At 39.9% G+C, this 14,415-nt stretch overlaps 1 protein-coding gene across 4 annotated transcripts; it reads left to right on the plus strand.

Annotated features, from left to right (window-relative positions):
• The first annotated feature begins 361 nt into the window (after nt 1-361).
• On the plus strand, nt 362-14,062 carry tfap4 (transcription factor AP-4 (activating enhancer binding protein 4)). Of its 4 annotated transcripts, none has more exons than XM_082181907.1 (8): nt 364-733; nt 4,212-4,377; nt 5,641-5,739; nt 5,853-6,026; nt 7,464-7,622; nt 8,536-8,703; nt 8,795-8,827; nt 11,150-14,062. In XM_082181907.1, exons 1-8 carry the CDS (start codon nt 645-647, stop codon nt 11,297-11,299), a joined length of 1,038 nt encoding a protein of 345 aa, XP_082038033.1. In that variant the 5' UTR covers nt 364-644; the 3' UTR covers nt 11,300-14,062. The 4 variants fall into 4 exon arrangements, with proteins under 4 accessions (XP_082038035.1, XP_082038033.1, XP_082038034.1 ...); XM_082181910.1 differs by lacking the exon at nt 364-733 and adding an exon at nt 747-1,772; XM_082181909.1 differs by lacking the exon at nt 7,464-7,622 and having other exon boundaries at nt 362-733.
• Nucleotides 14,063-14,415: the final 353 nt, after the last annotated feature.

The raw sequence follows: 14,415 nt of genomic DNA on the forward strand, positions 1-14,415 counted from the left end.
TATATATTATTCTATATATAGCATGTAAATATGTTGTTTCATGAGTAGCTTTTTATTTTCCATATGAATATGTATGTGCCTATATTTACGTGAGTGAGCAATAATGCATATAAGCAATAATGCACTTTGGATATGCACAGTAGAAATGCGCGCACGAGACGGATATTTAAATGCATTTAAATGAATGTATTACAGTGCGCTTTCTGTCATGCAATAAGCGTGAAACAGTCCAGCTGATTACTGGTGAATAATATGGTCGCTGTTGCAATACTCCTTTGTTTACATGCAAGTCCCCCCGTTCGGCGGAAGGAGGCTTTTTGGTAGTGCAGGGCTGTGTGTGATTCCTACCAGCTGTTTCCCGCCTTGAAAGACATCCGATCAGCTGCAAACACACACACACACGCACACATGCAGAAGGAGGGAGGGAAAGAGAGCAAGCGAGCGCCACACACACACACACTACGAGGGAACCCCATCAGCTGGAAGAGTAGAGTAACCTTACAACTCAACACTCATCTCACGCGCTCATGCCCGAAATCAGCAGAACGCGCTTCTTATTAAATGACAAATAGACGGTTTTGTTTTTTAAATCAATAAAGTACAAGAAGAATCGAGGAGCCAGAGCTGGAGAGAAGAGGGGAAGCATGGAGTATTTCATGGTACCAGCTCAGAAGGTGCCCTCCTTGCAACATTTCAGGAAAACCGAGAAAGAAGTCATAGGGGGCTTGTGCAGGTACGTGAGACCCTCTTTAAAATCATTGCGCTCGAGACGCACACATATGTGCGCGATTGTTTAATCGCGCGCCAACAGCGGCAGCACTACTACTAGAGTAACATGCACGCATGATTTCTGTGTTATTGTGTACATGCGCCCATCTAGTGGGTTAAGACAGGACGTAACCAGCGCGAGACTCGGTTTTCTAAATTTAATTCATCTCCTGGGGGTCTATGGAACCCTCTTGGCTTGTCAGGTCAGTGTTACCTGTGTAATATCTCGGCGAAATCGATACATTTTGTGTCTAACAAACACAAACCACGTGGTTGCATGCACACACACCACGCTGCTGATCTCGCGCGCGTGTTTAATGTTAGAAACCGCGCATATTTCGTTACACCCATGAATCAGTCGTCATGCATAGAGGTTTATAGGGTAAAAGTGTGTTTGGGTTGAAGTTCGCGTGTTCTGGTGTGTGTTTTATGGGCTTAAGTTATTGTGGGCAGTGCGGCCATGCTTGTGGCTCGTGCATTTGGCGTCGTCTGTTTCTCAATGCAACTAAATGTTAAACGTCTCCAGACTGCCATTGCTCTCGAGTGTCTCCGATATGAGGTTGAAATAGGCGTAACGCGCGAGAAATCTCGCCGTGCGCGCGGTGTGAGAGAGATCAGATGATATTTGGACTCTGCGTCGCTGCTGCCGCATGGACGGAGGAAGCGCGAGAGCGAGGCGCATTGTTGTAATGGCGGACCGTGTCAGCTGTGAACACGATGTTTTTTATTTAGGCCAGCGACTATGTTCGTTATTGCGCTTGATATTTTAGTTTCGGCCCACTGTGAATTAAATGTGAGGTATTTAGAGGTTAGTAAATTGATAACTGGTGTTATTTTAATAAGGGGGTGTGTATGCTGTTGAAGGAAGGCCCCGTCAACGCATCTGCGATCCATTAGCGCAGGGCGTTCTGGGAATTGTAGTTTTTCCCGTATGTCAATTGGCATACAAATGATGTCTTCAAAGGGGTGGTTGTTCACGGTGAACTTTGCAGCTCTTTTTACAGGTAATTCCATGTTTCTTCAATATAGATTAAATGAAGGCTTCCAATGTACAAATACTACACAATTATTTATACAAAAGTCCAAAACACCAAGGGAGTAGCCTACATGTTGTTACCTTTTGTTTGTTTATTTGTTTACAGGGGCAGTGCACATTAATGAACATGGCTGTAAATGTGCCAGAATTTGACACGCATGTTATTTTTCATCTGTAGACCCTTGACAGACTGTTAAAAAGTCACCCTTAAAACAAGACAAAGCATTAATACATGCTATTATGGCGGTGAAATTAAGCTGTAGTTAAAGTATATCTAGTACACTGGCTTTTTTATTTTTGCTAAAACCATGTTTAAGTTGCAAAGGCAATTATTCCTTCACATAATTTCAAAGCGGTCTCAAAACAGTCCGGGATGCATTCAATAATTTATTGTTATTTTATAGCATTTAATTTGTGTGTTGTGATTTAAAATACCCAGACAGATGAGTAGTGCTCATTACTATTTTATGAATTCAATCTTGTCATATCACTACTATTATTGTATGATGAAATCATGAATTTAAATGATTATTCTTGCCAAGTAATAATTTATTATTATATATAAATGTATTTTTAATAAGCAGTTTTAATTCAATATTTTATCGATAGTTTTGCATATTACTTTAAGTTATATATATATATATATTATATATATACACATTTAAAAAAAAAAAATTATTGTAATGGAAGCTTTAATTATACCAGTGCAAGTTCTCTCGCCTCACACTGAAATCAAAATTCTCTTCTGACCGTTTCATTTTCATGCATAAAAGAAGCTGGGTCACATTCATGTGTACGGCTGGAAACGGCTGATCTGACCGTATCTCTCGTTCCACTGTTGGCTCTTGTTGTGATTTTGGCATGGGATCTGTTTGCCGGGTTTTGAGCCGCTTGGACGTAAGGAAGCGAGCAGGGAAACCTCTCTCTCCCCTCATGTGCGCCTGCACAATTGTTCCCCGTGTTTGTCCTCACGCAGCTGAGGCGCTGCTGATAAGAGAGGCTTTCCAGAGATACCCCGTGAGATGCCCAGACAGGGAGGAAGTTCAATTAGGGTTTGATTTCCTCGGCCAAAGCACGCATGTGATCGTGTGAGGCAGAGATTTCCAGGGGCTTGAGTTTAGAGACAATGGACTTGAATGAGCATTCAGGAAAGTCAATATTTTCTACGTTGCACTCTAATGTTTCTCTTTCCCATTTTTGCATCCTGATTTAGGGATTTAAGCCAAAGGGGGTGGGCACTTTTAGTTGTTTTATTTAAATAAAAATCATTTAACATTTATTCAACTTTTATTGAAAGTCAGTATTTATTACTTTACACTCCTATACTCTTAATGTTGCATTCTGTTTTAGGGATGTAAGCAAGGAAAAAACACTTGGCTGTTTTATGTTAGAATGTTATTTTTTAAAGAAATCCTTTAACTTTATTCAACTTTTATTGAATCAGTGTTTACATTTAATTCCAAAACAAAACATTTTGCCAGGTTTCCTTAACAAAAAGTACTATAAAATAAAAAACAACAGCATTGTAATACCAATATTAGTATTTTTTGAAGTAAATTATAGCATTATTTAAATAACACAGTGTTTCAATATAGTAATCAAACTACCATTTCTTTAAGTGCTTTACGACCTCATTAATTAAAGGGTTAGTTCACCCAAAAATGTAAATCCAGTTGTCATTTACTCACCCTCTTGTCGTTCCAAACCCCGTAAGACTTTCGTTTCATCTTCGGAACACAAATTAAGATATTTTTGATGAAATCTGAGAGTTTTCTGAGTGACCTCAACTTTAAATTTGTAACACAACTTGGTTAGACATATTGCTTATTTTGTACCAATTTTATAGTTCAAATTAGTTTGCAAAATATATATATATTGTATTTAATTATAAGTGTTTCATTTGAGTACATTTGCATTACAGTAACCATAGATTTCCATGGCCTGGTTTCACAGACAGGACTTAGAATAAGCCAGAATTAGGCCTTAATTGAACTAAGGCATTTAAGTAGCTTTTATAAATGTGCCTTAGAAAAAAAAAAACATTACTGGTGTGAATCTTGAGACAAAACAATGATGCTGAAATATTTTAAGATGTATCAGTGCAATATGCTTTAGGTTAAAACAGCTTAAACGTGCATTTTAGTGTAGGACTAGACTTAAGCCTTGTCTGTGAAACCAGCGGTATAATTATTTCTACACTTCCATTTTTTGAAGTGCTTTCACTTCTGCAATAATCAGCCGAGTGTCTTCTTTAAAAAGAGTCCAAAGCATTCACCATTTAAATTCAGATCTATGCTCGAAACGGTTAACAGGTTAAATGTAATATTTATACCTTTTCATGTAATATTTATACATTTTCATTCATTTGAAGAAGACTAAAGTGCAGTGTAACATTTCTTCTTCACAGCTTAGCAAACATTCCCCTCACGCCAGAGACGGCGCGGGACCAGGAACGGCGTATTCGGCGGGAAATCGCCAACAGTAATGAGCGCCGGCGCATGCAGAGCATCAACGCTGGCTTCCAGTCCCTGAAAACACTCATCCCGCATAGTGACGGAGAAAAGCTAAGCAAGGTGAGTCGACAATCTGGGAAGACTGTTGATCTCAATGAGTAGTTCTCTCAGAAATGACAATACTTTTACTCACCCTCATGTTGTTCCAAACCCAAATGAGTTTAAAGCTTTAAACAAGGATTGGAAAGCAGTCCATATCACTTGCAATGCTAAATTGCAAAACTTCTGAAGACATCTGATAGTTGTTTGAAATTTTCTCCTCCAGTGAGTTGGGATTGAGTCATTGAGCTAAATCAGATCAGTCCAATGTGTGAATGAATCATTCAGAACAGTTTTGTGAGCCAGGGCTGTGTTTCCCAAAAGCATTGGACGTTGCCATGGCCACCAATGGTCTCTACGATTATCTTGACTTACAATGCTTTTGATTGATTGATTGATTTGTAAGTTAATCATTTTTAAGAGTTATAACTTTTTAGAGACCTTTCAAAACTAGTGGCACTTCTACTGCGGATGTTAAGATCTTCAGTGAATGTGTGCGCCATTCATGTCTTTTGAACCCATACGATAGCGTTTTTTACATTTTTTTTAAACAGACTGAAATTTAAGTCATTTATTGCTGATCTTCCCGTCTGCTTAATTGCATTGGAAAGGTCTGCGTGAACATTATTTTCTGATTAAGGTTAAACAGGTTTGCAAGTAATGACAATGTTAATTTTTGGGGTGAACGGTTAGCAAACATTCTCATTTAAATCTAGATTTGATCTCAGCGTATGTGCCAGCACAACATTTAGATTTTCATTTTCTTTGTTTTAATCAAGTTTTTTTGTGTGTGTGTTTTTGAAAGAAGTCTCTTCTGCTCACTAAGGCTGCATTTATTTGATCAAAAATTAAATTGTGGAATATTATTATTACAATTTAAAATAACAGTTTTTCTATGTGAATATATTGTAAAATGTAATTTATTCCTGTGATCAAAGCTGAATTTTCAGCATCATTACTCCAGTCTTCAGTGTCACATGATCCTTCAGAAATCATTCAGATATGATGATTTCAATAAACATTTCTGATTATTATCAATGTTGAAAACAGTTGTGCTGCTTCATATTTTTGTGGAAACCTTTTTTCCAGGATATTTTGATGAATAGAAGAAAGACATTTTCTAACATTGATCATTTTTGATCAATCAATTCATTCTTAAAGCATTCGTGCTGGATAAAACTATTCATTCTTGATGACCCCAAACTTATGAATGGAAGTGTACTTCTAGCATCCTTCACATTTTACCAGTACATGGATGTAATGTGATCTCTTTCTCTTTCTCAGGCTGCCATCTTACAGCAGACGGCCGAATACATCTTCTCTCTGGAGCAGGAGAAGACACGGCTGCTGCAACAAAACACCCAACTCAAACGCTACATACAGGTGAAGCTCGTGAAACCGTCTTCTTCACTGCATATCCTGTATCTTCATTCCTCTCTCTCTCTCACACACGCTTTCCTTCCTGGCGTCTCACGTTTTCCTCTTCCTCCCCTCAGAAGGAGTTCAGCGGCTCGTCTCCGAAGAGGAGGCGCGCCGAGGAGAAAGATGAAGGGATCGGATCCCCAGACATTCTGGAGGAGGAGAAGGTGGAGGATCTGCGGAGAGAGATGATCGAACTCCGACAACAGCTGGATAAAGAGCGCTCCGTGCGCATGATGCTGGAAGAACAGGTATATTTGTGGACATATCAGTATTAGGCAATGTTTGCTGCTTAAGTTTTATCTTAAGCAACAAACACACGGTGAACACGCACTGCTGTGTGTGTTCACAGTGTGTGTGTGTGTGTGTTTTCATATACTCACTGCTGTGTGTGTTCACAGTGTGTGTGTGTGTGTTTTCATATACTCACTGCTGTGTGTGTTCACAGTGTGTGTGTGTGTGTTCAATATTCACTGCTGTGTGTGTACATTTGGATGGGTGAAATGCAGGGCACAAATTCAGAGTATGAGAAACCATACTTGGCTACACGTCACGTCACTTTCACTTCATCTGTATCAGTCTGAATTAGTACATGTGGCAACTTATTGGTCTATTTTTATCGTAGCGGTCAAGTAAAAAAAAAAAAAAATCAGCTAGTGTAAGTAGTTTTTATTGTTGTTGTTTTATAAATAGATATCTATCTTATTATATTGGTTCTCATATATCTGTGTGTATGTTGTGGTTTATTTAAAATACTCTTTATCGTTCTCTGTATATAAATATGTATTAGATAGATAGACAGACAGACAGACAGACAGACAGACAGACAGACAGACAGATAGACAGATAGACAGACAGACAGACAGATAGATAGATAGATAGATAGATAGACAGACTGATAGATAGATAGATAGATAGACAGACAGACAGACAGACAGACAGACAGACAGACAGACAGACAGACAGACAGATAGATAGATAGATAGATAGATAGATAGATAGATAGATAGACAGACTGATAGATAGACAGATAGATAGATAGACATATGCATATATAGATGGATAGAAAGATAGATATATAGCAAGAAATATACGCACACACATATCTATCTGCAATCTTATTGGCTCAAGTTTAAAAAAGGATATGCTCAAGAAAATTGTAGGGATTTATCAAGTCCTAAATTAATATTAAACACCTTTTAGCTTATTTTGATTATATGCCATCTCCCATTACAGAGGGTGTTCTCTTTTATAATAGATTTTTGTCATTGGTATTTGACAGATTTCAATAGAACTCATTAGGTTGCAGTTTGATCCGTGGCTCAAAGTTTTGCTCGGCTAAATCTCTTTCGTATCTGTTATTGATCGTGGCCCGGTGCTGTAGAGTTGTCATCTGTGAAATCTGTTATCAAACTTTTCTTTTGCTGCATCAGTTCGCTAAAATTAGCTCGCTTTAGTCTTTGCATATTTAATGAGATTTCACAGAAGGTGCACAGCTCCCCTGAGAGCATGAATCGTTTCTGAACATCACACTTGAAGTGCAAATTAAACCCCAATCTCTGCCGCTATCCACGAAACTCGCTTAAGAAACTTCCGCAGGCAAAAAAAAAAAAACGTATTAAGAGCAAACACTGCTCTCCTATACCTTCTAGATATGTGCTGACCAAGGGTCTCTGTGTTTCTGTTAGATCCGTTCGTTGGATGCCCACTTGTACCCTGAGAAGCTAAAGGTGATCGCACAGCAGGTCCAGGAACAGCATGTGCAGTCGCAAACTCTGCTCCGCCTTCAACAGCAGCAGCAGGAACAGCTGGGAAAAGAGACCAGCACCCCTGCTCGCAGCCCGCTGGTCAGACAGACTCGCTTTCTCGCTCTTATAACTGATGCACTAACACTGACTGACAGACTAACCGTCATTCAAGCACAGAATAAAAGAGAGGCCCTCAGTTTTGCAATGCACCATGTCAACTTGAGTTTGTACGAGTTGATCTGATGTGATGATCCACTAGAGGGCATTAGAAGAGTTAAAGACCACATCAAATGACATTTAACTTCTATAAAGTGACAAATTTCTGAGTGACGCAATATTCATTTAATAATGTAGGGCGGGACTTCATTTTACCCATCATGTAATATTATTTTTGTCCTTTTTTTGTGTGTTATTTTTATGTGAACCGAGAAATATTTTACAGTAGAGTTGAGAAGTTTTGGGTCAGTGAGATTCAGAAATTAGTACTTTTATTCAGCATGGACACAATAAAATCATAAAAAGTGCCAGTAAAGACTTTTACAACATTATAAAAGATTTGTTTCAAATAAATGCTGTTCTTTTGAACTTTCTATTCAAGCAAAGAGTCCTTAAAAAAAATTTCAATCCGAAATGTGTCTTGAGCATCAAAACATCATATTAGAATGATTTCTGGAGGATCATGTGACACTGAAGACTGCAGTAATGATGCTGAAAATTCAGCTTTGATCACAGGAATAAATTACATTTTACAATATATTATTTTAAATTGTAATAATATTTGACAAAACAAATGTAGTCTTGGTGAGCATAAGACACTTTCTTCAAAAACATTTTTAAAAAATCTTACTGACCCAAACTTTTAAACTAGTGTAAGATTTTTTTCTCTCTTCTGCTGAATTGTGCACAATAAGACCATAAAAATATAAGAAAGTAAATGTATGCATGAATAAAGTGTAGGTTCTTTGTTCATGGAAAAGTTGTCCTTAATTTGTTGTCCTACTTTATTCGTCAGGTGTTTTCTCCTGCCACGCCGCCTGCACCCACTCATCACGCCACAGTAATCGTCCCCGCCCCTGCGCCGCCCCCCCCTCCCCATCATGTCACCGTGGTTACCATGGGCCCCGCCTCTGTGATCAACACAGCATCCACATCACGACAGAACTTGGACACCATTGTGCAGGTAAAACACAAGTCTACCCAGCTCCAGGAAAAAGTCATGAATGAGATTTAACTACTTATATGTGGCTTATTGGCCATATATGTTTTCACAGACACTAAAGAACGGCACCCGAATCCATTTAAAAGTGAGTGCAGCGCTACAAACAAGCATAGAAAACCTGGAGCCAAAAAAAAAAAAATGCATTATGAATCACAATCACAATTCCATCTTTTTATTTATTTTTTTATCAGAAATGTTTTTCTCCCACATTATGCAGTGTTGTTACTTATCTATATTGGTTAACAGTTGTTGCTCAGACTAAAGGCCCCGATATACTCACGGCAAAGTTATTTTTCGTTCTTTGTTTAGGGCTAAATCGAAGTTCAAAATACGTGAGCAGCGATATACTGTTATCGAACATCTGACGCCGCCCAATGCTGACAAAGTGTGCTGCACGCTTTCCTCTCAATAACACAATAATATTGAGAAAACAGCAAGCATATTTTTAATAAAGCATAAGAATAGCATCTGATCACAGCAAGCATGGATATGTTTGCACGAGCTCTGCAATTCAGCACTCTGGTAAAGCCATGTTTATTTATATAGCACTTTATACAATAGATTTCTTAAAATCAAGTAGCTTTACTTTATTAAACATGAAAATCAGTGTCAGTGTCTCGTTTCATCAGAAGCACAACTTCAGTGTGTTCATGTTTTCACTCACGGACGTCTGACCTCGACCCACTCAACAGGAGAAATGAAACGGAAAAGATTTCCTCGTGATTCCTATTACATAATCGCCACAGACCAATGGGAGTACAAAGGCGTTTACAAGCCGGAGCGAACTTTTCCCGGCAAGCTGTTTCGAACTCCCCAAACAAACTTCGTTTTGGCCTGATTTAGTTAGAAATTATGTCACAGCAGTTCGTTCTTCAACTTCGCTTGAAGTATATCGGGGGCTTAAGGATGTGCAAAACTATATATTTATGACTCGTTTTCAGCTGGGTTGTATGAACAAACTAAACAATTTGTCTTTCTAAAAGAAGTTCAGTGATACCAAAAAATTTAAATAATGTCAATAACTGAACGCAGTTTTTCTGCTTTTTATCTGTTAATCTATTTTATCTTCTTTGACTCTTTATTGCACATAACCGTTGTAAACCTCACAAAAAAAACTGAGCCTGACAGATCATGGATAATAACAGGAATATTCCACTCAAGCAAGTGATTTTGTTAGCATGGGAATCCTCTCTGAGTGATGTTGACCAGTTTATCTATTTCATGTAGTACAAGTGTAAAAGTCTTTGTTTCTTTTTTAAAAAAAAAAAAAAGTGTGGAAATGGCACCAATTGACAGGTCTTTGAGGCCTAATAGAGCGCTGTAGTGATGACGTATATTTGTTGGCCAACTTATCACTCTGGTTCCCTTGACAAAAACCCAATAGGATTTTTCCATTGGCCTTTGGATTGTTGCAAAAATAAGATCTCTGTGATCAACAAAACTTTATGATTCTTGCATAATTATTATTTTTTTTTTTTATCTTGATAATTCTCAAATGAACACAACTTTTATACATTTTTAAGCCTAAATGCAATCGTATTTAAACATTTGCTAAATCAAACTACGCTGCGATCGAATGACTTCAGCGTCAGCTTTACTAGGCTTCCAACAACTCTTTCAGTCTTTATTTAAAGACTTGGGGCCAGTCATGGCCTAATGGTTAGAGAGTCAGACTGGTAACCCGAAGGTTGTGGGTTCGATTCTCAATACCGGCAGGAAATGACGGAGGTGACCTTGAGCATGGCACCTAACCCCCAATCACTCCCCGGGCGCCACAGCAAAAATGTGTGTGTCTGTGGTTTGCAGTGTGTGTCCACTACTCATTGCTCCTAATGTGTGTGCATTTACTTGGACATGCAGAGAACAAATTCTGATTGTCTTTAAAAACTTTGTCTTTATGAATATGTCTTTAAAAACATCTCTGAGTTATAATAGTTTAAAAGAGCGTGATCATAAACACAATGAGGTTGTAAAAGCAAACTAGAGTGTAGATGAGTTTGCCTGTTCGACACGACATTTCGTTACAGTAGTTACAGTTAGCTACTTGCTAGCAACCACATTTTTCAAGACAAGTAAAACTTTATAAAAATCACAAGGTGGTATTAGCCTACTGATGTAGTTTATGCCGTAGAATAAAAAGTGAAAATATCTTAAGCTTGTGTTGACCACAGACCGTATTTCAGGCATTTAACCAAAAACCCATTTACTTTGGGACAATTTTCACGGCAGTGCTTTGTTTCTGGGGTTTTGGTCTACAAAAATACGTCATTCCTGCAGTGCTCTATTACATTCTGTGCAGCTTCAGACCTCAACTAGTCTGGCCCGTTTTAGATCATAACATGCAACTGAACAGCCAAAAACATAATAAATCAAAGTCATCTTAACAGTTTCGTCCTGTTTCCTGCAGGCCATCCAGCACATCGAAGGCACGCAGGACAGGATGGTCGTGCCCGAGGAGGAAAAGCGCCGGGCGGTCATCGTCACCCCGGGCCGCGTCCTCACAGACACCGGAGACTCCGACACCGCCTCTGACAACGAAGGATCTGAGGACTGTTAACTGCCCCGGTCACCCCCATCCCCATATCCACCCCACATGTAACCGGGGGCACGGAGAGGGGTGAGGGGGTCTGTGGAAGGGCCTCCGCAGAAATACTCTTTCTTTCTCTCTCCTCTCTTCCTGTCGCTGTCTTCTTTACACACGCATACGGGACTCACAGACTCAATGACTTGAAGGTTTCTTGGGGGGGAAAAAAACTAAACAAAAACTGAAAGGAAAAAAAAAGAAAGTTTACAGGAAACGTGCCGCAAATACAGAACGAGCACGTTTATGTATACTCACGCAGTACACTATAACTCCATAGCACTCTGGTAACTTGTTGATACATTCATATGATACAGCTCTTACTCATACTCCGTCGTCTATAGTTTCACCAACGCACGCTCCCAGGTTAGCGATTTTGTGAGGGGAATCACAAAATCTGTCGGAATCTGCCACAGGTCTTCCAGGCCTCTGCTTCATCACTTCCTGTTCTCCTACATCACTTCCTGTTCTCCTACATTTTGCCCATAAGAGGGCAGTAGAGTGTTCTGATTGGAGGAATCCCATTTCTGCGCTACAGGACGTCTCATCTCTCAAAACGAACCCTTTGCCCCACTATCCCGCTCTGGCTGCGTCATATTCCTCTTTCCGTTCTGGGGAGGCTTGAAGCATCACTGTGAGCCAATGAGACTTCAGAAACCTGTTCCACACCATGGCTTCCGAAAGTTTAGAGGAAATGTTACTTTTCAGTTTTTTTCTGGGCGTAAACACGCCTCTAGTTTTCCCATTTGCTGGCGATTTGGCGATTTGTCAAGTTCTCAATAGCGTGACAATGATTGCCACTGCTCAGAGGGGCTTTGTATTGTGCGCACTTTTTAAATTACGCAAAGAGGGGGGACTTTGTGCACTTATTGTCGCTCACCTTTACTGGGCTGGGTTCCCAGTACACACGTTGGTGTAGGGTGAAGCACTCCCTCCGTCGCGTCCAAACGCCCCCCACGGTCCGGTCTTTAAAGTCGTAATTTCAAAATTCTGGCCGAATTTTTTTTAATGTCGTTTGTATGTCAAATTAATGGAATAAGCTAACCGCCAGGTACTCGTACCTGCGAGGAAATTTGTGTCGCTTTTAGCACATTTGCTAATATAAGCGTAAAGCTTTTTTTTGTTGTTTTTGAGGAAGTGTGGAAATAGCACTACCAGGGTTGTCGTGGCCCGATCTCAGCCTATGCAGCTCTTTTGGTTCTCACCCCCCCCCCCTTTGAGAGGAACTTCGTGGCCACTTTGGTCTCCTCCCAGAAGTATTGTCATGTCCGTTTTTCGTCCAAGTCGCGTCAGATGCTCTCTGCGGCGTATAGTGAGAGTGACTAGCCCGTAATCTTGCGCTCTAGCTCTATGCACTCTGCTCGCTTGAATGTTTTAGTTTCCCTGTATTTCCTGGCGTTCATACGCGCCACAGATAATCACATGGACAGCAAGGTGGTGCTACTCCTGCTTGAACTCTCCAGATAAGCCAGGGATGTCCAATCCTGCTTCTGGAAGGCCATTGTCCTGCAAAGTTTAGCTCCGTTCCCAATTAAACATACCTGAAACAGGTGGGGTATGGGACGAGTTGGAGCTAATCTCAGCAGGACATTTGCCCTCCAGGACCAGAATTGGAGACACCTGGAATAAGCCATGCGATACTGTGAACTCCTCATGCCCCTGGTGGGACTGAGAGATGTATCCCGTGCCGAACAATGGCCAGTGGCTTGCCTTAACTCAGCTTCAGTGTGCACTGAGAGGCACAGAGGCCTGCCTTAAGCTTTAGCCCTGAAGATGGCGCTAGAGAGTGAGATGTAACACGCCCCATGTTCATCTCTTCTCGCAGTTGATGTTTCCAAACATTCCAGATCAATCTACCGCTGTGTTTTGCATTGCGTTGCCGGCGCTGAAGTCGGCAAGATTTGGCCATAGAGGAAGATGAGAAGTGTCTTTTTTTTTTTGCATTCGAAGGAGTGCATGTCCCCCTTCCCTTATGAAATATTACAGGGAATCTTTTTGCTGCTGGACAGATTCATATTGCGGTGAAGACTGCTGGGAATCAGGGCTTCCAGAAGAATGGGATGATCTAATATTGGCAGAATTTTTTTTCTCGTGCGCTTTTTATATTTGGATAATGGCTTGCTTGGGTCATAGAGACTAGTGTTCTGCTTGTGCTGTCTTTTGTTTTTCACGTTAAGTCTGTAATAACGGTTTTGTCTTTGCGAAAAAGTCTCTTTCGCCCTCCCGCGTTTGAACATTTCCTCTACCGAAGCCACAGGGTGTCTATTTTTTTGTGTGTATTTTCTACTCACAGAAATCACTGTAAGAAAATCCTGAGGACATATCAGAGGTTGGGTGTGTCGAGTGAAACGGGGGTGATTTTATGAACCTGAAGCACTTACTGTAGTATAACGAGGAGTGACTCTTATTTTCAAAGAGATGTTCTCCTCGACCGAAGCTCTTCTCGCTGTGATTTTTGAACCACACGGCTGTGTTTAACCCTCAACGTTTGTCCTGGCACACCACATGTCCTCTGGGCCGTCTCCGCAGTCTCCAGACTTGTCCTGTCTCTCATCTTCTCCCTCTTTTATTGTCTGTCATCTCTTTATTTTTTTGTTTCTATTTTTGTTGTTTCTCTTTATGTGGGACAGTCAGTCCGTTTGGTTGAGAAGCTATTGTATTTTTTTTTAAACTGGGGAAAAGAGGCTTGTGCCTTTGTAAAAACAGAATAATAAAGTTTGTACTTTGTTTTTTACAATTTCTCTGTGTATTGTGTAGTTATTTATTCATTCATCTTCTATATTAATTATACAGTATGGACTGTCTGCAGTACACTCACGTTAGTCATTAACATTATAAAAGGCTCTGTAAAAGAAAACTGGACCCCCAATTGAGCCAGGTTTTTTCCAAGGGTTTTTGTTTTCTCCGGTTCCTTGCCACTTTAAGAAATGTAATATTCAGTAATGTTATGCATTTAACTGCACTGATATTATTGGATGAGAACACAATTGAGTTGGATATAATAACACTACTGCCTTCTGTAGATCATCTTTTTTGCTGAAAATTAGTTTTTCATAACTGATGAATTTTAATACAGCAAAGGCCCGTTCACA

This window comes from Leuciscus leuciscus (assembly GCF_965113295.1).
Source record: "Leuciscus leuciscus genome assembly, chromosome: 1".
Taxonomy (NCBI): domain Eukaryota; kingdom Metazoa; phylum Chordata; class Actinopteri; order Cypriniformes; family Leuciscidae; genus Leuciscus; species Leuciscus leuciscus.